The following is a 25397-nucleotide window of genomic DNA, read 5'->3' as shown; positions in this document are numbered from 1 at the left end:
ATAATTGCTCCCGATGAGCAGGTCGGCACCTTCCATGGTTGCCTCCGCCGTCGGTGTGTGATGATTATAAAGCGCTATATAAATGCACGATTTAATATGATGTGAAATTATCTGATATATAACTAATAACATGTTTATTCTTTTTTTGTCTAGCTTATGGAAAGGTGTTTTTGGTCCGGAAAAACAGTGGCCACGATGAAGGGCAGCTGTATGCCATGAAGGTGAGACTAATGAACACAAGGTGGTGAGATACAACGTAAGGAGGACAGTAATAGAGGCAAAATGGCGCTACAGGGATAACGTTTTTTTATTTTCTATTTTTTTATAAATGTTTTTATTTGATTTTATTTTCATACATAAAACAGAACATAACAGTACAATAATAATAACAATGACAACAGCGACGACAACAACAATAACAGTAATATGAATCATAATGACATTGGGGACAGTAACAAAAAGAATATAGACTGCACAAAAGACCTTGATGAGGACTTGACAAGAGACAGACAAACAAGAAAAAGTAAAATAATGTGTGTGTATGTGGGCATGAACACATTTGCACCTTTACAATTGTCATGATACCCTCAACAACGATACCAGCATTAACAAAACAACACAAGGCAGCATTGCCGAATTTCTATCAGCATGTGACCTGTCCCACCAGAGGCGAGAACATATTAGACCATGTATACTCGCAATTTAAGAATGGGTACAAGTCACAGGCTCTTAGTCCATTCGGTAAGTCCGATCACGCCGCCATCTTTCTTTTGCCAAAATATAAACAGAGTCTTAAGCGAACGCCGGTAGTATCGCGAGAGGTTAAGCGTTGGACTGTGACGTCAGAGGAGACGCTTCAGGCTGCACTGGAATGCACAGACTGGAATGTATTCCGTGACAACACAGCCAATATTAACGACCAGAGAAAGACTTCCGTCTTGTTTACATCAGGGTCCCCCATTTTCAATTCATAATGAATTGTAAGTAAGGGTGCAACTTGCACCGTGCAATCCATTCTTTGTGGATCTAGCCCAGTGGTTCCCAACCTTTTTCCCCCCAGGGACCCCCAAACATCTCTGATGAAATTCGCGGACCCCCTCCTAATAAGATACCATAAAATACTTATTTTTTTTCATTTTAATAACAAACTGCTTATACACAGGCATATGCATCACAATTAGACCCACTATGCTTCTTTGACTTGTGCCTTCAATCAACAAATCTCATCTTGCACCATATGCATTTCAAAATGTTTGGCCAATATTCAAATCCTGTATTCATCCTCTCAAATCAGTCCCTAATGGTGAACGGTTTGCATTTATGGAACAAATCAATGCAACAAATTAAACTAAATATGAGACAGGAAATTCCAATCAGTAGCAGAGAGAATCTGTCCTAGCTGGGTTTAATACCTTTTTTTTGTCATTTTAATAACAAACTGCTTATACACAGGCATATGCATCATAATTAGACCCACTATGCTTCTTTGACTTGTGCCTTCAATCAACAAATCTAATCTTGCACCATATGTATTTCAAAATTTTGGCCAATATTCAAATCCTGTATTCATCCTCTCAAATCAGGCCCTAATGGTGAACGGTTTGCATTTATGTTGAATGAAGTAAGAATCCACTGCAGTAAAAATATCCTCACCTCGAGTGGTGGTAGTAAGGTTGACTGACATGAGAATGTCCTGTTCAGATCCTCATTTTCAATATATTGCACATAAACGATGAGCACAGCCTCGTCTGCGACAGTTGTAGTTTCATCAAGTTGTATGGCAAATGGACCCTTTCTAAGCTTTTCTGACAGCTGCTGCTCGCAATCACTTGACATCTTATCAATTCGGTCTTTCACTACATTGTTCGAGAGTGGTACTGATTTTAGTTTATCCGCCACCTGTGGGCCGCACAGTTTCTAAACCATTTTGATGCAGGCTGGTTTGATGAGCTGCTCGCCAATATTGTGCGGTTTGTTTGCTTTTGCAATTAAAAGCGAACACTCAAAGGAGGCTTCGGTAGCCTTCTGTAAATCACTGCCACCCCTGCTCCACGCTACTCTAACATCAACAGGCTTGTTCGCCTTGAGAGACTGTTCTTTCCTCCGAAAAAAGTCTGGATCCTTCCCAACGGTTTCTGGGTGCTTAGACGCCTGATGTCTCTTCAGCTTGCTGGGCTTCAGGCTCGAGTTTGCCAACTTTTCTCCACAAATCACACACTCAGGTCGTTTGTCTGGTCCCTCAGTGAAGCCCATGGTGATGTAATTTTCGCGATTGCTGTAGGTCCTAACTTTTTTTGCAGATGAGCTGCCGTCATCTCCTTTTCGTTTGTCACACATTTTCGCCTCTGGCGGCTGACTGCAGACAAGCCGAGAAAGTTAACTAGCGTGCTAGGCTAGCTACAGAAAGTGATACAGTCAACTGATTCGCGTTTTAGCGGCTACCCGGTAGCCTACTGTTAACGTTCAAAAATCATGTCTAGATGTTTATTTATTTATCTTTATTTTTTATTGTAGTGGAGAGACTATTCATGCTTCTGATGATAAAAAAAAAAAAAAAAAGACCTCAAATCATCTGTGGTCTGGCGGACCCCCTGCGCCCCCTGGCGGACCCCAGGTTGGGAATCACTGATCTAGCCCACAGTATTTCTGACACTGGGAATACATTCCCTGAGATTCAGAGATGTCCCTAGAATCAGATACCAAGAACATGCAAATGGACCATATTAAAAAAAAAAGTCTAAATGTGTATTCTACATTCTTATGGAATAAATGAGATACAAAAAAAATATTATTAAAAAAAATATATATATATATATTTTTTTTTTGTAATTAACTGAGTTAATTTTCATAACGCGATAATTTGCTGTGTAATTAATTAATCTATTTAACGTGATAAACTGACAGCCCTAATTTGAACCTCTCTTGTCAAGCCTTGTCAATATAACCCACCCCCTTTTCTCACGAATGGAACTGGTGTCGTGGAGTCCGCTTTGAGCGTTTTCCAGGGTTAACGCTAACGCTAGTTAGCTTAGCCTATTTATTACTAGTTAGCAGCTAACATTAGCCCATTGCTTGCGTAAATTATATTGCATGTCATTGATCTACCGGTCGATCACGGCCGACTGGTTGGGCACCACTGGTCTATAAAAATAAATGCATTCGAACAAGAAACCAATGTATAGTAGACATAGCAATGGCAAAAAAATTGCCAGGCCTAATGCGAGCCAGGGAAGTCTTGTGCTTGTAACGTGGCTTCATGTTTTCATCCACTGAGCCGTGAGGCTCAACATGCTTGTTTGGTTGAGGTCTGAACTCGCCAGATTGCCCATAAATATCGTTTTTGTGGGTATTGTCCAGTTGTTGCTGTATGTTTTTATCTGCCCAAAATTCAAGCAAGCATGCACCACGCCCCCCACTCCCACTGGCGCGCACCCGAAACCACCTATTCCAGTGGTCCAGGTTTGGAGCGAATCAGCGTCCCCGGTGACGGTGGGGGGAGCGTTCTCAGTAGCCAGTTAGCCGTTCAGCTAACGCTAAACTATCTATCTAACTAACTAACTAACTGACTCTGCAACACCAGTTCCATTAGTGAGGAAATGGGGGGGGGGGGGGGTGTATATTGACGACGCTTGACAACAGGTTCGAAGATAACTTCCCATTTATTGGCAATTTGTTTCTTTATATCGCTTCCTCCAGGTTCAAACTGTGTTGTTGACAAAATGCCATCATGGTGTGGTGAGCTATGGAGCATCAGAACGCTCAAACTCTCTCTTTCTCTCTCTCTCTCTCTCTCTCTCTCTCTCTCTCTCTCTCTCTCTCTCCTTCTCCCCCCCCCCCTCCGTTCAATATAAATACTAACTGGATAGTTGATGATAAACATTTAATTTCATTATCTGAAATATTATAAAATCATTAAGTCTGCTATAACCCATTATCCCTTTGTGTGTGATTATTATTGTCTCACAGTAGTGTGTATACATTGTGTGTTTTTAGCTAAAGTGGATAGAAAACACAGTACTGTGCAAAAGTCTTAGGCACCCAAGAGTTTTTATATAAATTGTCTTACAGTAGATTCTTTTATTTTTAATAATAATATAAGCTGCATATAAGGAATACAACCAAATCCTCTGTCATACCATAAAATTGTATCATTATTTTGCATCGTGTTGAATCGCATCGTATTGCCCCGAATCGCATTATGTTGAATCAAATCGTATCGAATCGTATCGTATCTCAACAGGGGTGAATCGTATCCCATCGCCCGGTGCTTCAAATGTATCGTTAATGTATCGTATCGTTGGTGGCACCGTATCGAGATGCGCATCGCATCGGCCTCAGTGGTGGAGATGCACATCCCTAGTACACACCCACTTTAAATGGACAACTCACTGTAGCACCCACTTTACAACTCATACCCCATTGCAGATAGCCAAGCCTGGCACCTTACCTTACCACCACAAGCTACCTCATCCCATTTACCTCATCCCATTTATATTGTATTGTAACTACTCTGCATTGTATATTGTACATATTGACATTTTTTGTCTTGTTTACACTTGTTTAAGTACTTAACTTTCTATTTTATACTTTTATAATTATCAATTTTTACCTAGCATACTCAGGAGCAAAACAGAAAGAAGCATTTCATACAAAAGTATCCTGTATTTCTGTATGACAACTAATAAAGAAACTTGAACTTGAAACGTATTCTTTACCATTGAGCTTAACACATTCTGCGCCAATACCGTTGTATGACGTGTTTCAAGTTCGTGCGAATTCTGCCAATCCACGGCGTACGACGTTATTGAGATCACATTTAATTTTTTCGCAATGTTATTCATAATTCCCTCACGGAGCCTGGTATGATGCAGTGGGAGCATGCACAACTCTGCAACGCTTCAATACTGCCACCTGGTGGATGATCGGCGAGTTGCCAAACCGGAAGTGGATCTCTTGTGATCCCGGTGCATCTGACAAATGCGTCCGGCACTCGCATATTGTTGCGGGACTGTATACACACGTCCGTGTGTAGCGATCGCTGCCATAACGCAATAATCGATACGATTTGGCCGTTTATTATGATTACACAAACCCGAAATGGATTTAGGGGATCGCCGTCAAATAAGTGGGATCTTTTTCCTCCAGTCTCATCGTCGAACGGTAAGAGGACGCTGACGTTACTTTCAGCCTGTTTGTTTATTATTATCCATGCAAACCGCTCTGATCAATATATCACCCATACTACATAAAGCATTTACCGACGATCACAGAATTATAAACGACCCCCCCCCCCCCGTTCACCCGCGCATGATCAGTCATAACGTTTAGGATCATGTACAGTTGAAATTTTTATATAGCGTGTATCGCCAACAAACGGCATTTGATAATCTTTTTTTTTTTTATATTTTTATTATTGCAAAACAAAAATTATTAAAAGTCAGTACTCAACACATAATGCATAATGAAACTAACAGTCAAGGTGGTTAAAATTACATGCAAGTACAGAAACAAGACAAAAAAAAAAGTCTATAATAACATTTTAACCGTATACAGTGTATATCCAGCGAAATTAACAATTATATAAATGTTTATATAGGACATACCCCTAATACCTATTTTCTAAAACCCTACACACATATGCTCCAGCTCGAACCCCCCCCTCCCGGACCCCTCCTTGGATAGTACCTCCATTATCCCTCACTCCTAACCAGACACTACCATTATAAGCTAGCTTTTATTCTCTCCACCACTTCTACCCACATTGACATTTTGGATTCGTTGAGACCCAGAATTCTTGCTGTAGATATTTCTTGATATATCACAGAGATATGTAAGAGACCAAACTTTCCGGCACATTTTTTCCGGTTGAAACCAGCGTGATACGATCCGTTTTTTAGCTACTGTGATACCCGATAAGACCAATCTCTTTAGCTGTGGATTTACTGCAAACTCAAAAACATAATTTAAAAGCAATACAGAGGGGTGTACTGGTATATTCCAAGATACGAGTTTTGATAATTGATGGGTCACATCTTTCCAGAATGCCTTAACTGGTGGGCAGTCCCAATACATGTGCATAAATGTCCCTTCGTCTCCATTTGTACATTGGGAGCATTTTTGAGTCCTGTTTCAGGCCCATTCTGTTCAGTCTTATAGGAGTCAAGTATGTCCTGTGAATATAGTTAAGATTGATTTGTTGATGGTCCGGGTTCCTTGATGTAAGACGGACATTTGCCCATGCTTCTTGCCAATCAAAGTCACTTTCCAGGTCTGGAATATCCCTCCTCCAGACAGTGTCTAGTTGAAGGGTTTCATACGAGGACGTTAGTAATTGATAATAAAAACCTGATACAAAACCTCCCAATGTTTCTCTTTCATAGAAAAAATTGTGGTATCTGTGGTGTTCAACTGGTATGTGTAATGGAACACCGTGAGACTTCAAACATAGGCGTAACTGTATGTAAAAAAGCCATGTGGACTCGGTGAGGTTAAACTTTGTGCATATTTCTCCATAACTACAGAAGCCCTGGTTATTAAAAATATCCCCTAATGAGTGTATGCCTTGCTCTTCCCATATAGGGAATCTTATAGGACGTTTTCCCATTAAGAGTGCATTGTTATTGAATATGGGAGTGTGATTATGCCATTTTTGAGGGTTAGGATATTTTTTTTGTGTTTCCCGCCATGTTCGGATTGCATGGGTAATTATGGGGCCAAATTTCCGCTCACAGTGCTTGATTGGAAGTTTAGTGTGTGCTATGTCCTTCAGTCTCTGTGGGGCTACTATGTTTTCTTCCAATTCTCTCCAAGATACCAAAGCCTGGGGATCAAACCATATTGTCAATGGTCTTAATGTGAAAGCCTTAAAATATTGTAAAAAATCTGGAACTGCCATGCCACCGTCTGCTTTATTTCTCTGTGCGGTGGATCTTTTTATGCGAGGTGGTTTGTTATTCCAAATAAATTTGTATGTGGAGGAGTGTAATCTTTTCCAGTAGCCCTCTGGAGGGGGTAACGGTAGCATTGAGCTGATGAAGTTGATTCTTGGTAATACATCCATCTTAACTATTGATACCCTTGCCTGTACTGAGTTTTTAAGTTTTGCCCACCTGTCCAGGTCGTCTTTGATTTTGTTCTGTATTTTTGTGTAATTGTGCTTCACCGTTTGTCTTATGGTGGGAAATATTTCCACACCCAAGCATCTAAAATGTTTTACCATGGGTATCGCACCTGGGAGGGTTGTGTCTTTTTTTGCATGGATGTTAAGTGGAAGGAAAGCCGACTTCGGCCAATTTATTTTAAATCCCGATAAATCACCAAAGTTCTCTATCAACTTGAGTAGATGCGGCAATGTGGTGTTGGGGCTTTGCATGAACAATATTACGTCGTCCGCATATAAACTATTTTTATGTTGTGTGCCCTTGATTACGATTGGTTCTATGTATTGGGATTGTCTTATATATTGTGCTAAAGGCTCTAATGATAGATCGAATAGTCCGGGACTAAGAGGGCAACCCTGTCTGGCTGAGCGTGATACCGGAAAGATTTCGGAGATGAATGTGCCTGTTGTAATCATGGCCGATGGGTCCTTGTATAATACTTTAATCATATCAATGAATCCTTTTCCTAACCCCATCCTTTCTAATACTGCCCATAGAAACGACCATTCCAGCCTGTCAAATGCTTTCATATGAGAAGGACTGAAATGAGTGCGATATTGTGGTGTTTATGGAAGCTCCCCTCCTTGACTGAGTATAAGATCATATTTAGTAATAAGGGTCCAAATATGTCCCAACAAGAAAGGTACATTTCTGATGGGATACCGTCTCTTCCCGGAGCCTTACCATTTTTCATTCCGGATATGGCCTTCTTGAGTTCTTCTAATGTGATCGGTGCTTCTAACTGTTTAGCGTCGTCCTCCGAAAGTTTAGGGAGAATAATTTGATTAAGATATGTGTCCAATTTGTTTTGATCAAAGGTCGTTTCTGAATTATACAAGTCGGAGTAGAATTCTTTGAATGTATCGTTTATTATTTTGGGGTCTGTTACAAGTACTTGTTGTTTTCTAATGGCAGTTATATCTGCAAATTTTGCATTAATTCTTAATCGCATGGCTAATAGGTGACTAGGTTTAGAACCTTGGAAATACTGCTGTTGTCTTGTGCTGCGTATTTGCATTTCCGATTTTTGTCTGTATATTGCATTGATCTCTGTTTTTAGAACGTTAACTTGATTTTCTAGTCTAGTTGAGTTGTTGTATTTTAAAGAATTAAATAACGTTGAGTAAAGCGTTTCCATTTCAGACAGTTTTGTGCATTGATTTTTGCGCAATATGGAGGAAAATCTATCCGTGAAATCCTTGATCATACCCTTTACCGACATCCATATTATTCTGGGGTCTTGCACCGCGTTTGCATTCTCCCGTAGGAATACTGTGAGAGCTTCTTTGAGTTGTGTAATGAATTCCTTGTTGTTAAGCAGCATAGTATTAAAACGCCATCTTGGGGCCCGGGAAGATAGTATACCAAATGTTGCTTTTAGGATTAAATAACAGTGATCTGAAAGCGCATTGGGTATCATTTCCACTTCATATTTATCAAATAGTCTCGGGGATGCAAAGACGTAATCAATTCTGGATAATGTGTTGTGTCTCGCCGATCGACAGGAGTACTTTCGGGTTGTGGGATTAAGTGAACGCCATAAATCAATTACCCCTGTAGTCTTTGACCAATCTTTTAATGCTTTAGATGAATTTTTTTGTTCGCTGGAAAAGGCGAGGTAAGATTTGTCCATCCTTGGATTCCAAATGGCATTAAAATCCGCACCTATTATAAATGAGTACTCGGGATGGTTTAACATTTCATCGGTTAGTGAAGTGAAGAAACCCACTTCGTACAAATTTGGGGCATATACCGCTGCCAACGCTATTTTCCTGTTATTATGTACAATCCTAGCTATAGTTATACGCCCCTCAGCATCCGACCATACCCCTTTTAATTCGATATTTAATTTACGTCTGACGACTATGGCTACACCTCGAGTTCTCGTACCAAAAGAAGAGTGACTAATATTATGGTATATGTTATCCGCTAACGTATCTATGTCTTCCTCTAAAATGTGCGTTTCGCTTAGTAGAGCCACGTCCACATGTTCTTTTTTCATCAGTGTGAGCACGCTTTTGCGTTTGTTGTTTGTTTATCCCACCGGTGTTCCATATCATTATATTCAAACTAGCCATAATCTATGCATGTTTTTGTGTATTTTTTGGTAATGCTTCTGGAGTGCGAAGCTACAATAGATGTACATCCAATTAATGAGGTCCCGTTGAGAGCATTTGATAATCTATATATGCGTTTATGCCTATATCTCACGTTCTAGGAATTACTGCAGAAAACGATAAAAACATATTTATATTCTAGACGGTATTTTCGTATGAATATGAATGAAAAAGTAAAACATTCCTACATCCTGAACGATAGATAATCGATGTTGAATGGGCCATAGTAATGTCAATTTAGCAATACAATTAAAAAAAGTTATAGCCCTGCAAAGAAGGTAAACATCTCCATAGGCTTAGACTGGTGGCAGTGATCAAACATTGATGGATATAAGCGTGGCAGGGAATCTGTTAAGAATGCAGGATGTAAACATTGTACCATTGACATACTTCGACATTTCATTGCGTTTCTGCTGTCCGCCAGTAGTAGTAGCAACATCAGTCTAAAGGCTCTGTTCACCCTGCTGCCATCTTGATAAATAAAATAACAAAACTAACGAGACCTGAGTCTGACCCCCTTCCACACATGCGGCCATCCAGTGGTTCTTAGTTACCATGGCAACCACTCACTGCACCTCCAGAGTTTTCTGGTTGTGTTTTCAGCCCGCTGGCTGGGTTGACCCAGTGTGTCGTCTTCATTCTGTGTTCAGAGTCTGTCCAAACATTCCTGTCATGAGTTTGAGTGTTAAAGGCCTGTTTGTTTACACTGTTATATATATATATATATATATATATATATATATATATATATATATATATATATATATATATATATATATATATAATAATTTTTTTTGATCTTTTCCCCCCTCCTTTTTCCTTCGTTTTTCTCCCATCCCAATGTTAGTCGTTATGCCAATTCTCAATCCCCTTCCTGGTCGCTGCGCACCTACCCCCTACAGTCGGTCTGGGAGAGTGGAAGCTATCACATGCTTCCGCCGACACATGTGTAGCCAATCAACCGCTTCTTTTCACCTGGCATCGCGGACTCTCACTGAGAGGGTGTAACGTGTGGAAGGATCACACTACCCCCCTTAGATCCTTTCCTCGCTGAGCAGGCGCCTCGACCGAACTGTAGGAGTCGCTGTTTACAACGACCAGGACCCACCCACCGGCTTTCCGACCCTCTAACACTGCCAATTGTGTTAGTACGACGGCCGGGCAAGCCGGAAGCAACGCAGAGAGCTGGGCTCGATACCAGTATCTCCTGCGTTGGTGGCGAGCGCCTTGCCCACTGCGCCACCCGGCCGCCCTGTTATATATATATTTTAATCATTTTGTTATTAAATGTATTGTTTCAGTTGTAAGTGTAAATAAACTGAAGTAAACCACTTGCCGCTGCAGGTGCTGAAGAAGGCGGCCATCGTGCAGAAGGCGAAGACGACGGAGCACACGCGCACCGAGAGGCAGGTGCTGGAGCACATCCGCCAGTCTCCCTTCCTGGTCACCCTGCACTACGCCTTCCAGACGCACAGCAAGCTGCACCTCATCCTGGGTGAGCAGCACCTCCGCGGGCACTGTCCCGGGACGGTCCCGTTCTGATGACACTTGAAGGGGTGACACCGTCGGTGCCCTGCCGCCGAGTTCCCACATGCTGTATCGATGAGTCTGAATTAGGGATGTTCAATATTGGCTTTTTTACCGATATCCGATACACCGATATTGTTCAACTCTTAATTTCCGATACCGATATATGCGGGGTTCCCCTCCCCAAAAACGGAAAAATTTCAGGTAATTAACATTACATATCTCTTGTCATGGAATTAACACAACATTATGCATACTTTTCACAATAAGAATAAGAATTTGTTCTTACTTGCATGCCTGGGTAAATAAAGGTTAAATAAAAGTAAAAAGGAAAATCTTTTTTGAAAACCGATAGATCATTTCCGATATTACATTTTAATGCCAATATCGGCCAATAATATCGATAGGCCGATAATATCGGACATCCCTAGTCTGAATGTTCTCTATAGAACCTACCCCCATGTTCCCACATCCTGTATCGATGAGTCTGAACCTTTAGTTGAACATCTGAATATTTTCCGAGATGCCTCCATGACTCCTAAGTGAGCCACTGGCATTGAGCCACAAGTATTTTTACTCGAGTACTGTACTTAAGTACAACTTTGAGGTACCTGTACTATGTGAGTATTCTAATTTCCGGGAACTTTGTACTTTTACTCCACCACATTTCATTCAGAGTAGCATAATTGGACCGTATACCACTTTAACATAGCCTTTAGAGGTCAGTGGATCGAGGCTTGAATATTGACGTGAAAATTGCATTTATATCTCACGGTTTGAACAAACGTCAACGGTATTGCCATAAAATACAACATATATTGTTTCTTTACCTTTCTGTGAACGTCGAGAAAAAAACTGCGTCGCAATCTGGTGAAAAATAGCGGCGCTATGGACATTATACAAAAGTAACTGTACTGTAACTGTACAGTAATTTCATTTCATTTCATTTGCTGCCCTGTAACGGGCGCCTGGTGGTACTAAATCCAGATTTTTAGTACACTTGATCTCGAAGGTGCTGAATGAGCTCAGTGGCTCAATCCTTCACTTTTGTTAGCATGGTGTTATTCACCGTCCAAGATGATTTTTTTAATATATTTATATTCTCCTTTGGTTCATTACAATTTACTCAAGCATACTAACGGACACAATATTTCTGACACTGGGAATACATTCCCTGAGGTCCATAGATGTCCCAAGAAACCAATAACATGCAAATCGACCTTGTAGAAGTGGAGCAATCTTCCATTTACTTGAGTACGGTATGTACTTTTAGGTAAATCTTCTGAAAATATGCCTAGGGATTAAGAGGTTAAGTACATTCAATAGCAAATACTTGTCTACTTTTACTTAAGTAGAATTTGAATGGAGGACTTTTACCAGCGTACTCATTTATCTGGGTATTCTACTTTTACTTAAGTAAAGGAACAGTGTACTTGTTCTTTACTGAATGGGGAGTGTTATCTCCACACTGTGCTCCCTTATCTCAAGTCTGAATCCGGCCCTACATATGTGGAGCTTTCTGGGCTTAACCCTCATGTCCTGAATGAGAGTTCTCTTATGTCTATTACCGTCTCTGTCTGTTCATAGGCCTGTATGTTGGTGCTCAAGTGCTCTTGTGTATCGCTTCTGTATGACTAGACTATGTGAGCGGAGGGGAGATGTTCACGCACTTGTACCAGCGGGATCACTTCACCGAAGACGAGGTGCGGATTTACATCGGCGAGATCATCCTGGCGTTGGAGCACCTTCACAAGGTACGGAGCCTGGAGTTCTATGAGTGATGCTATAGCTATGGAGAGGCACAAGGCAAGAGTGTCCACTTTCTCCGTTTATCTTTGCCCTTGTGCTGGTACCGTCAGCGATGGCAATATGCAACGACTGAAATGTCATTGCTTGCTGCAACTCAAATGTGCTTTCTAATTGACTGGAAACAATATAGGTAATGAAAGGTACTTTCAGATATATTCAAACTAGTCTCCACCCCATTATCCATAAAATCTAAAGTCGTTCAAGAAACTATTAGTTAGAATTAATTGAGCTCCACATTGTGAACTCCATATTGTGCATCACACGTTGAATGTATTGTCCCACGTCTGTTATCTGTGCAACAGGATTAGCATCACTTCAATTCAAGAAGTTGTTTTTCTTTTAAATTTAAATATTGAAACACATAAACATGTCCCATCCAACCTAACAAAGGGGGAATTCATTAATAGATGAATACCTAATTAACTGGTTTCTTATTCACAAGAACTAATTATATTAACTATATTTTGTATTTGTTATAAATATATGATGGTGAACTTGCCATTTTCTTATGAACATGCAATCATACTGTCCCTCCCTAGCAACTATTTCGTGTATTTAGCTATTTTTTTTGTGTTTGTGTGTACAACGGTGGCTGTGTTGATGATTATGTCATGAAATTGGGTCCATTTGGTTATTTTCCATATATTTACAAGATTTTATAAGATCATCATTTGAATGGCTCTAAAAAAAAGTTACACACATTAGCTTACAAAACGTCCATAATGGTTTATTTCCTGCCATTGACTCATGTTAAACGCTGTTTTTTAATCTGCAATGATTCATTTAATTTTCGATAAAATTAATTACAAATAAAAAATGTTATGACCTTGAACTTGATGCAATCTTTTCATGCACTAAGCATACAACTCTTGTATTTTTCTAGGGAGGCACAAGGGTGTTAATGAAACAACCGAGCAGAGGGAGGAAATGCAATCGAATGAGTTGATCCGTCAAATATAAAAGTATTCCAAGTGATATATTTAATTGAAATTCTCAACAGTTAGGGCGGCCGCCACTAACACAGGATATGCTGGTATCGAGCCCAGCTCTCGGCGTTGCTACCGGCTTGGCCGGTCGTTCATACTAATACAATTGGCAGTATTAGAGGGTGGGAAAGCCGGTGGGTGGGGATTGGACGTTGTGGACGGCGACTCCTACAGGTCGGTTGGTGCGCCTGTACAGCAGAATCAGGAAGTATCGGGGGCCTCCCACGCGTTACTCCTGCCACTGAGAGATCGCGCTGTTCACGTGAAAAGATGCAATAGCTGCCTCCTCGTGTACTGGAAGGGATGCAACACGTACAATGGGATTCTTGGGTCGCTTTCACACAGGGGCTGTTTGGTCCGGACTTTCGGACCAGAATTCGATAGTCCGGTTTTTCGGGTCTGTGTGAATGCACGTCGAACTCGGTCCGCGGACCAAGCAGGCGAACTCTAGTCCGCCTGAAAACGTAGGTCTCGGTTCGGCTTCATCGAACCAAACGCGAACCAAATGGAAGTGATTATTATTACCACTGCTCGCAGCACTCACTGCAAAACAAGCACACTGCATCTAATCTCTCTATCTATCTATCTATATATGTCTGTGCATCTTGGGAAGAAGGAAGAAAAAACGCGGCTTATTATTATTACCGAGGCGTGCGGCTTATTATATTATTAAAACAGCTACTTGTGGGCACTCATAAAAACACCGTGGTCTACAAGTTGTTTAGCGAGAGGATGGTGGTAATGTGCTTCAATAGAACAATGGATCAATGCCATGTCAAAACTCGGCTCCGCTGATCTGGAGGGCTCCGCAGTACACACACAGACACACACACACGCGCGCGCGCGCACACACAGGATCGCAGCCACACACACATTTCCACTGTCCAATAGACAAGCGCCCTTTTCGACCGCGTGACATTGTTCAGAAGGTCTCGGTCCGCCTCACAGATATCAGTGTGAAAGCAGGCGAACCAAATGAAGAATGCAACAATGTTGCAACTTCACCCCCAGAACCGCACCGAGTCCACCAAAACTATATGTGAAAGCGACCTTACTCTCCGTTTGCTCCACAGCACCAAGGAATAAAAAGTAACAGTTTACAGAATAAAAGAGCAGGTATTTATATACAATAAACAATCAACTGTCTGCGGTATGTGCAATAACACAAGTACAACTAAGTATAAGTAAATAAAAATAAACAATAAAATATAAAAGAAAATAAGTACACAGCCGAGCTAAAATAATTGCACATTATATTGATGCACGAGGGTGCAGTAAAGTGGCTGAACATTGTAGCAGCATTTGAGTCCAGTAATGAGCGGCTTCACTGTTCGTCAGCCGTACTGCCTGTGGGTAGGAACTGTTTTTGTAACGTGGCAGCCAGGTGAATAAGCCGTGTGACCCTGTAACGTGGCAGCCAGGTGAATAAGCCGTGTGACCCTGTAACGTGGCAGCCAGGTGAATAAGCCGTGTGACCCTGTAACGTGGCAGCCAGGTGAATAAGCCGTGTGACCCTGTAACGTGGCAGCCAGGTGAATAAGCCGTGTGACTGTAACGTGGCAGCCAGGTGAATAAGCCATGTGACCCTGTAACGTGGCAGCCAGGTGAATAAGCCGTGTGACCCTGTAACGTGGCAGCCAGGTGAATAAGCCGTGTGACCCTGTAACGTGGCAGCCAGGTGAATAAGCCGTGTGACTGTAACGTGGCTGCCAGGTGAATAAGCTCGTCCGCATGATCCTTCAGTATTTCATCTCTTGTGCAGCTGGGGATCGTGTACCGAGACATCAAGCTGGAAAACATCCTCCTGGACAACGAGGGACACATCGTGTTGACCGACTTCGGGCTCAGCAAGGAGTTTCTGGATCAGGGGGTGTGTAAACACTTTCACTACATTCATCAGCAAGGAGTTTCTGGAGCAGGGGGTGTGTAAATACTTTCACTACATTCATCAGCAAGGAGTTTCTGGAGCAGGGGGTGTGTAAATACTTTCACTACATTCATCAGCAAGGAGTTTCTGGAGCAGGGGGTGTGTAAACACTTTCATTACATTTATCACAGAGGAGTTTCTGGAGCAGGGGGTGTGTAAACACTTTCACATTCTAAATATTATGTGCATAATGTGTCTGTGCAGTATGTCTGTGCAGCAGTATTTGCCATCAGAGTTATACTATTATGTAGGGCTGACCCCTATTAGTCGATTAGTCGACTAATCGGTCGAAAGGGGCCGTAGTCGACTAACCAACCTCTTAGTCGAATAGTTTAAAAAAAATATATATATATAATTTTGTTTTTCTTTTTTTTTTAGATTTTTTTTTTATCATTCTTTCCAAAAGACAAGAGGCCTAGAAGTGTGGCTAACGCTAATGGCATGCATACCAGAGGCTAACTGCCTACGAAAACAGGCACAGAGGCACTGAAAGAGGATTTCACCCATCTAATGAACACACTAGACTAGACAAATATCAAGATTTATCCATCAGTGGACCAATTGCATGCTTTTGCAGAGGACAAGAAGCCTTCAGTCGACTCCTTCAGACATTAAGCACCCCCCACAGCCCAAATGGAATGATTAAAAAAAATTAAAATAAAAAAATATATACCGGTATATATATTTTTTTAGTCGACCAATAGTCGAATAACGGCAAATTTTGGCCAATCATAGTCGACCATCCAAATCCTTAGTCGGGGACAGCCCTACTATTATGTTATAGAGGCATTATATAGCATAGAAAGAAGCTTGGCTGGTCAAATCAGCTCATTATTATAATTTAGTATTTTCTTTATTATCTCACTACAGAAGGAGAGGACCTACTCGTTCTGCGGCACCATTGAGTACATGGCTCCGGAGATCATCAGGGGGAAGTCTGGCCACGGCAAGGTAAACAACAACAAACGGCATGTGGCGATGGCAAGGTAAACAACAACAAACAGCATGTGGCGATGCCACAGCAAGGTAAACAATAACAAACAGTGTGTGGTGATGCCAGGGCTTCACACCCATATACGAATGGAATTTTGTAAAATGTCTGGGGTCACCGGTAACATGAGTTTATTAAGTCATGGTAAATTTCACATCACCATGGCGACCCTGGTTAGTTACCTTGTTCATCCTGGTGTTTGTGTTGTCTCGGTCAAGTATTTTTACTCAAGTACTGTACTTAAAGGAACATGCCAACTTTTTGGGAAATTAGCTTATTTGCCATCTACCCTGGGGAAAAAAAAGTATTTCGATTAATTTCGATTATCGATTCTAACATTTTCAAATTGATGCAGTTGAGTCGTCACATTAGGATCGATGCATCGTTACACCCCTATTGCACAGATAAGAAAAGGGTATGTATCTGCTTGTCTAACTCCAGGGTAGATGGCAAATAAGCTAATTTCCCAAAAAGTTAAGTACAATTTCGAGCAACGTGTACTTTATGTGAGTATTTTCATTTTAGGGGAATTTGTGTCGGCCTCCATTGATGAAGGGGCGAGAGTCGCGAGACATGGCAAATACACACAGCTGCCGGGTGGAAAATGCGATCTGAGTTTTATTTTTGTTGCCAATGTGCTGTCACCTACGTCGCGACCCGTAGTTTGAGAACCGCTGCTTTAGATACTTAAGTAAATTCAATAACATACATCTCTACTTTTACTTAACACATTCAGGGCTATTGGGGCCCGTCTAATCTCACTCGATGAGCCCAGCTTTTCATTACAAGTGTTCACTGTGCGTGAGGTTGTTTGTAGAGCTAAATCTATATTTTATATTCTTGCTATGTGTCCATTGTCATTGTCAATTGACAGTATAAACCTTCCCTTCAATATGTCATAAAGAAATTTTTTTTTCATCAATACGTTCCCATTTTATAGCGTCGTGAATATGAACGTTATATCGGAATGGTCTGGTATAATTCCTGCAAAGCTAGTTATAGGGCGCTAAGCTAATAACGTTAAATCGATTGGCGTTTCGGCCCTACACAAGCAGAGTTAAAAATCAAAATGCATATGATCGGTATCATGGTCCACCATGAATGCATGAAAGGGGGGGGCGGGGGAAGTCGTTTCTGATTATTGATTACCAATAACGGCATTCGTTATTGCAACATCATACGATGACCGGGTGGATGGCTATGAGAACAAGGCCCGATCAGATTGAAATTGACGTCAAATCGCTCTTACCTGTGGCCGGTTGGATTCCAAAAAGAATTTCCCAGTTATTTGATCGCCATCTGGTAGATCGATATGTCCATTGGCTGATGCTATATTCCTTTACTGCATACTGAATTCGGCGTCGCAATAAGTATTCCAGGCGATCGGTTGAAGCCCTCGCTTCAGGCTAACAGAAAAGCTAACCCGGAGTGAAAAAAAGGTGACACCCCGTCTGCAACAGGATCTGGCCGCGTGAATACTTTCCCCAAGGCAGTTGTCCTTCCGCGTTCGGTTTACGCGGCCTGATTGGCCACTGACGCTTCTCTCGGCGCCCACTCGCGTTAGCCCTACTATCGCCTAATTACTCGCTCAATATACTACTATCACTCAACACGCTACCGCCATGCATCATATACTAAAACTAACTATCACTCAACTCACTATCACTCAACTCGCTACCGCCGTGCACAATATACTAAAACTGCTACCGCCGTGCACAATATACTAAAACGAACTAACTATCGCCTAACTCGCTACCGCCGTGCACAATATACTAACTCAATAGCTACCGTGCTGGAACTTTATTCTGTCAACCTTGACAATGTGCTATTGATGTAGACTAATCAAAGTATTTTAAATGCTTTATCAAATCAAATTTATTTATAAGGCCCGACAACACACGTTAATGTCCCCATGGGCCGTACAGGTCTTCTTTAAACAAGTCAAGAAGAAAACATAACAATAAGTCAAGAACAGAACAAGAACACCATAAGGTCCAACATTTTTTAGATGAATGCAAATAAATGAAAGAATGCAAGCACTCCCAGACATACCCCATGCGAAGGTAAGGAAAAACTCACTAAAACCTAACAATAGGGAAAAAAGCTCCACAGGCAGTGTAGAGGAGAGAAACCTTAGAAGGGCCATTCAAGGGGGGATCTCCCTTCTTAGATGTTGGTGATAGTAGTGTTGCAGACGGACAGTTGGTAAGCATGCACTCATGTGTGTAGTGAAACACAGATGAGTGCATGCAATAGCAACTGAACATTTTGAAAGATTAAAGATAGAGCTAATAGCGATAGCAACTGAACATTTTGAAAAATTAAAGATAGAGCTGATAGCGGATCTATTTGAGGCACAGGGGCGGCGCAAAGAGGGTCACGTCCTCCCCGTCTTAGTCACGGGACATTCAACACTCCGGTCATTGCTCAGGGACAGCCGGAGACAGGGAGATAGGGGCGGCGCAGAGAGGGTTGCGAACTCCCCGACATCATCGCGGGACGTCCGGCACTCCGGTCACCACTACGAGACCTCCGGAGACAGGGGGGCACGCAGAGGGGGTCGCAACCTCCCAGCCTTCATCACGGGACGTCCGACACTCCGGTCAGCATTCCAGGACAGCAAGTCATAGGGGGACAGGGAGACGGGACAGGCGTTAGACAGCTCATGTGATTGTAGTGGGCGGACATAGCAATAGATACAAGTGGTAAGCATATATGTGAATGGAGTAGATATATGAAGTAAGCATATTATGTGAATAGAATAGAAGTACTTAACCCAGCAATGAAACCGCGTTGACTGTTAATCTGTTAACAGTCTGTTAGTACTGTTAATCAGTTGACAGGACCACGGACAGACGACGGTAAATAACTGATCCAAGGCCTCGGAGGTGCATGTAGAGCAGTCACTACACTACTACTATTTATGTCTAATAAACTAGACTAAATATAGCCTATAGAACAGATTTTTACAGCCTAACGTAAATATAGAGATGAAAACAATACGTTATTTATATATTGATGTGATGTCGATTGATATGAATAGCGCGTTATGTTAATATAGTGAGATGAAAACAATATGAGGAAATGGGCTACGTTAATATAGAGAGATGAAAACAATACGAGGAAATGGGCGAGGACTATTGATGTGAGAGATGAAAACAATACGTTATTTATATATTGATGTCGATTGATATGAATAGCGCGTTACTTTTTGTCGTTAATATAGAGAGATGAAAACAATACGAGGAAATGGGCGAGGACTTGGGCTGTGGAACTGAAAGCTAGGCACAACGCGATTGGGCGCTGAGAGAAGCGTCAGTGGCCAATCAGGCCGCGCAAACCGAACGCGGAAGGACAACTGCCTTGGGGAAAGTATTCACGCGATCTGGCCGGTACTGAGGCTCGATTGATGAAATATGAATTCAAATCGCTAATAAAAAAAAATACGACAAACAAACTATATATGTCGTTGGTGGCACTCAACTGGCGGCATGAACTAACGTCAAATCGCGTCCGTGGCACTCAAAGTGTTAAGGATGGCGCTCAATAACGTATATATACGTGGTTGGCCACGAAACGGTTAAGTCGAATTTGAGTGGAGGACTTTTACTTTTACCAGAGTACTTATTTATCTGGGTATTTCTACTTGGAACTGTGTGCTTCTTCCACCACTGCCGTATCCACACAGTTTCTCCCGTTGTTCTTTTAGTCGGTAGACTGGTGGAGTCTTGGGATCCTGATGTTCGAGCTGCTGACCGGAGCCTCTCCCTTCACCCTGGAGGGAGAACGAAACTCCCAGAGCGAGGTGTCAAAGTGAGTCCTGCTCTCTTTAAACACACTTATTGTTATCGTAATGTTTTCTTTTTTATAAAAAGAAAAATTACAAATTTAGACAATTTATTTATTCATGCGATAATTGAAACATTGTTGGATTAACCCAGCCTTAGCATCAGCAACTGTTTCATTAGCCTGTACCTTTTCTAAATCATGAAAACGAAAGCCAATTCTGTCCTTATTTCATTCAGCCAGCAGAACATCTCACTTTGTCAAAAGTAGGGATGGCACCGTTTTCTTGTCCGATACCGTTATCACAGCCTTGAGTATCTACCGATACCCAACCTATACTGCTCATGTGATTGTAGTACCCCCCCGCTCTTAAAAACTAAAACCTGTGTTTAACCTAGCCATCTATAATAAAATAATTTTTATACAGGGGGTCTACTGTATGATGACAATACATTGGAATCGAATCTCATGTCAACGCTAGGGGTTCAGCAGGTGTATTCTGAATCACAAGTATGACAACATCACCGTTGTGAAGGGCATATGGGCGAGTGGTGATATGGGGGGAAACCCGGTAATAATTCGGTAATGGCTGCTTCCGCATTTTCACGCAGGAGCGCTATGATTGCTGGCTGCTTTGTCACGTGCCTGGTGCGCCCAGCAATCACAGCGCTCCTGCGTGAAAATGCGGAAGCAGCCATTTTAGCCAAGGCTAGCTCAGTGATTTTTTTACTCGTTTATAAAAATGATTTTAAATGGCCGGGCGGCTACGTGGCGTAGTGGGCAAGGCGCTCGCTACGAATGCGGAGACGCTGGGCTCGCCTGTTCGAGCCCAGCGCTCCACATTGCTTTCAGTTTAGCTGGTCGTTCATACTAATACACATTGGCCGTATTAGGGGATGGGAAACTGATGGGTGGGGATCGGGCGTTGTGGACAGCGACTCCTACAGGTCGGTTGGTGCGCCTGTGCAGTAGAATCAGGAAGTGTCGGGGGCAGCGTGAGCCTCCCACGCGTTACTCCTCGCCACTGAGAGATCGAGCTGCGCAGGTGAAAAGATGCGACTGCTGTTACTTCAAGTACCGGAGGGGACTTGTGCTATATGTATGACTTAGTCCACATTGCAGCCGGCTTGTGGGAGGCAAGAAACAGCGTCCGTGACAGGGGACAGGGGTTGAATTGGATGATACGAAATTGGGATGGGAGAAAAATATAGAAAAATGGGAGAAAAAGTGGATTAAAAAAAAAGATTTTAAATGTTTATTAGCAACGCCGAGCTTTCAAACCCCGCCGTGTGTGTGTGTGAAACCCTAATGCAACGGTGGGTACCTTTGCAATTTATATCTGATATATTTTGGACCCACCGCTCGTCTTTAACCAGTGCTTGATGTGCACATTAACATGGCTAGTAACGGAGCCAGTGACTGCGTATTCAAGCGGGGCTTGCATCGCAGTCACGAAAGGGGCTATGGAATCGTTAGCCTCACGCCCACTTGTCATTCTCATCCGACTCGAAGGAGACGCGTCGCGTGCTGTTGTTCGCCCCCATGTCAGACCGCACTGATATCCGAAAGCGACGACTCTACATGCAATTATTTTCATCCACTGATGTGTTTTTGTCTAAGTTTGTCTACGTTGTCAAGCCGGTGATAGGAGGCTGTAGGGCCGCACACAGTGGTCTATCCACTTCCCCTAGATGGGCGGCATCTTCTAGAAAACGAGTGTTCATTGGAGGAGCTTAGAGCGCAACGATGATGTTCTTTGGTTATGGATTATTATGAGGCGCAAATGGGAGGAATCATAAAGGGGGAGTCAGAGTTCGGCTCGTGCCAGTGAGCGAATCAGCAGATTGCAGAATGATTTTTTTGTTTTGTTTACTACTCGCGTGGCGAGTTGTGGCGAGTGCTCTTCATGAATCACTCGCCAAACGTAAATAATACTCGCATTTGGCGAGTAAAATGGCCTAATTTCCTCCCCTGTATATAACACATAGTGACGTGAGTTGTCCTCCCAGGCGTATCCTGCGCTGCGACCCCCCGTTCCCCTCCATGATCGGCCCCACGGCCCAGGAGCTGCTGCGGAGGCTGCTGGTCAAAGACCCCCACAAGAGGCTGGGCGCCGGCCCGCGCGGGGCCGAGGACATCAAGACACACGCCTTCTTCAAGGTCAGTTCACCTCGCCGCTTGTCCTGGCCCTCTATATAGGGCTTTTATACAAAGCGCTTTACCATTTTGTTCCTCACATTCACCCATTCACTCACACATTCACTCACACATTCACACGGCGGAGGCGACCATGCAAGGTGCCGACCTGCTCGACATGCACAACACTGAGTGGTAATGTTATAGAGTTACAGAGGTTTGAAACACACTGAAATAAAAGTTTTGTTTACATCAACAGGGTGCTACAGTAGGAGTGGAGCCAGCTAACGTTAGCTTTCTGAGGCTAGTACATCAACGGGCTACTACAGTAGGAGTGGAGCCAGCTAATGTTAGCTTTCTGAGGCTAGTGTCGCCAGACCCCCACGGGAAGTATCCAGGTCTAAGGTTAAGGTGTGCAAATGCACGGATACACTTCCCAAAGGGCTCAGCCGACCTACCACAACGAATTTCCCCAAGACCACAAACAGACACAGGAGAATGCTTTGAGAAACAGTAAGAAAGCTTTTATTGTAGGAAAAATAGATATCTAACACAATGGTTATACTTTACATAAATAATTACTAGTTAACCTATTTAAAAGACTCACGCCTCCTAGGCCTAGGGTAGTTAAAAAGGAGGAAGCGCTCAATGCCCTGACAGCCCACCCCCAGGCTGTTACTCCCACCCACGCTACCTATCCCCGCCCCTGAGGCACTACACACGTGAATAAAAGTGCTTACCCTGCACACGGGTCTATGACTATCACACACTAGTCTAGAATCACACTACACCTCAAAACACAGTTCACTGCAAATAGCCTAAAATAGGTATATATATCACACCATCTCTCGGGGAGTCACGGCAAATGATTATAGAGAACACAGGTTATGTAAATACACACTAAGTGTCACACAGCAACTAAGGGGGCTGGGATAGAATAGTGGGTGCTGCTCACCGCTAGGGGTTGCGACCAGGCCTAGAATACTCCTCTCATATCCTAACCTAGGTTTGGGGCAGTGGAAGCACTGAGTTACAAACAATACAAAAAAAAGGTTTAGTTATGACCGGGGCCCGAAGGTGAGGGCCGGAAGGACGCCTCCCCCTTCCGCTCCCGTAGCCCCTCACGCCTTCGGGCTAAAACCGTTCTGTCCGTACTGGGGTGTTTTAGTATACTCCAAGCGAGGGCGTATACTAATGTCCTCCCGCCTGCAATGGAAGGCAAAGTCAGTAATAGCAAAGTCCCCCCGTTCACGGGTTCGTCACTATGCACAATTTATATATTCTCCATATGATAAAACAAAGAGAGAGAGGTAGTTCACAGAGGGTGGAACGTCCAAAATACTGGGCTCAAATCTTCTACAGTTTTACTGGCTTACTGCATGCCGTTCCGATAATCTTCAGCTCCACGCTGTTAATATTATTCATAATTCCAATGCAGTCACTGTTCTTCTATCTCTTCATTGACCGCTCGGGAAACAGTTCGCTTGTCAGGCGCATATTCTGATATCTTGTATCCATTTACTCACGGCGTGCAGTGCTGCGACAATGTCTCTCCTGTCTGAGGCTCCACCCATTCCACAGCGGGGGGGACACCGCAGTCGGCAACAGGAAAATGTTCCACTGGAGAAAAGCACAAGACAAAAAGAGTTGCGTGTCCTCGTACTCCTGCAGCTCCGCGTCCTCTGGTGTCGTCCTCTCGACTCCCGTTTCTTTCTGCTACTGTCTACCATTGATCCTCCTTTCAACAGCGCCAGTACTTCCGGGCACCGCCCCGCCACGCCAGCCAGACAATCCACTTCTTGCTCCCTCCAACGACACTCCCCAGCTGCGTAAGAAAGAGTGAACACATGTGTAGACTGCATGACGTTAAGTAGGCTACCCCCCCCTGGTGGTCCTGCACTCGCCTGCTGTCGCTGTCTTCTGCACAAAATCACCATCCTCCCAGGATGGCCGTCCACTCTCCCACCGGGACTTCCTGGACTCCGTCTAGACAAGAAAGAAGGGACAGCATGGTGCAGTACAGTGACAGTGATTCGAATACCCATCATAGGCCGATATACACTTGTTATATCAGCCAGGTAAGCCTTTAGGTCCTCCTCCAGACCATCCCGGGGCACGTCCTTCTCTTGGGATCCCGCAGGTACATCCACACCCCCATACAGACACCCACATACCCCCACCCGCGACACTAGTACATCAACAGGCTGCTACAGTTGGAGTGGAGCCAGCTAACGTTAGCTTTCTGAGGCTAGTACATCAACAGGCTGCTACAGTAGGAGTGGAGCCAGCTAACGTTAGCTTTCTGAGGCTACATCAATAGTTAACATTACATAAGGTTTTAACGCGATGTGGGCATTCCAGAATGGCGAGGATGCAAAGCATGTTAGACGATTGGATCCGTCGCAGAGTTTACATTACACATAGAAACTAAACTGCGCGACTCACGAGAAGTTGTCACACAGCCTTCAAACGCAGGGTGGAAGAGCTACTAGTTTGCTTCTAGAATTGAAGGTCCGCTCTGTTCCGTGTCTATTATGAAATGACAATCGCGCGTTGACACGCCCACTGCGTGAAGCCTCTGTGCTCCTAAATAACTTTTTCCAGTTCCCACATATCTATTATCATTATCTAATTCTATCTGTTTTTAGGGGCAAATGCGAGTGATATGGTTACGTGACGTCATTGCTATTTTAGAGTTGCTCTACCGGTCACAAGGTATAGTCAAAATCCATACCGTAGCGCAAATTCATACCGTTTATACCGTATACCATTTATACCGTCCACCCCTACATAACAGTACAGTTCACCTGGGAAGGAGAAACACAGCAACCCAGACTATATTTGAGAGAGCAGATGAATATCGGGATCAGCCGGGAGGCAGACGCTGTAGTTCGTTAACATGGCTTATAAAGGGCTGCCATATGTTGTAAAATGTTGTACTTGAACCCCTGATAGTGT

At 43.0% G+C, this 25397-nt stretch overlaps 1 protein-coding gene across 1 annotated transcript in view; it reads left to right on the top strand.

The window, feature by feature from the left end:
- Positions 1-25397, top strand: part of rps6ka4 (ribosomal protein S6 kinase, polypeptide 4) — a gene marked incomplete at both ends in the record, with an annotated part of 78707 nt that overhangs the window by 4011 nt on the left and 49299 nt on the right. The window contains 7 exons of the mRNA XM_084320560.1: positions 154-221; positions 10622-10772; positions 12443-12558; positions 15362-15469; positions 16397-16477; positions 20227-20330; positions 22313-22463. Coding sequence (XP_084176686.1) covers positions 154-221; positions 10622-10772; positions 12443-12558; positions 15362-15469; positions 16397-16477; positions 20227-20330; positions 22313-22463 — 779 coding nt within the window. The remainder of the gene's footprint in view (positions 1-153; positions 222-10621; positions 10773-12442; positions 12559-15361; positions 15470-16396; positions 16478-20226; positions 20331-22312; positions 22464-25397) is intronic.

This window comes from Notolepis coatsorum (genome assembly GCF_963971535.1).
Source record: "Notolepis coatsorum genome assembly, chromosome: 8".
NCBI lineage: Eukaryota > Metazoa > Chordata > Actinopteri > Aulopiformes > Paralepididae > Notolepis > Notolepis coatsorum.
This window is presented reverse-complemented; position numbering and strand designations above follow the sequence as displayed.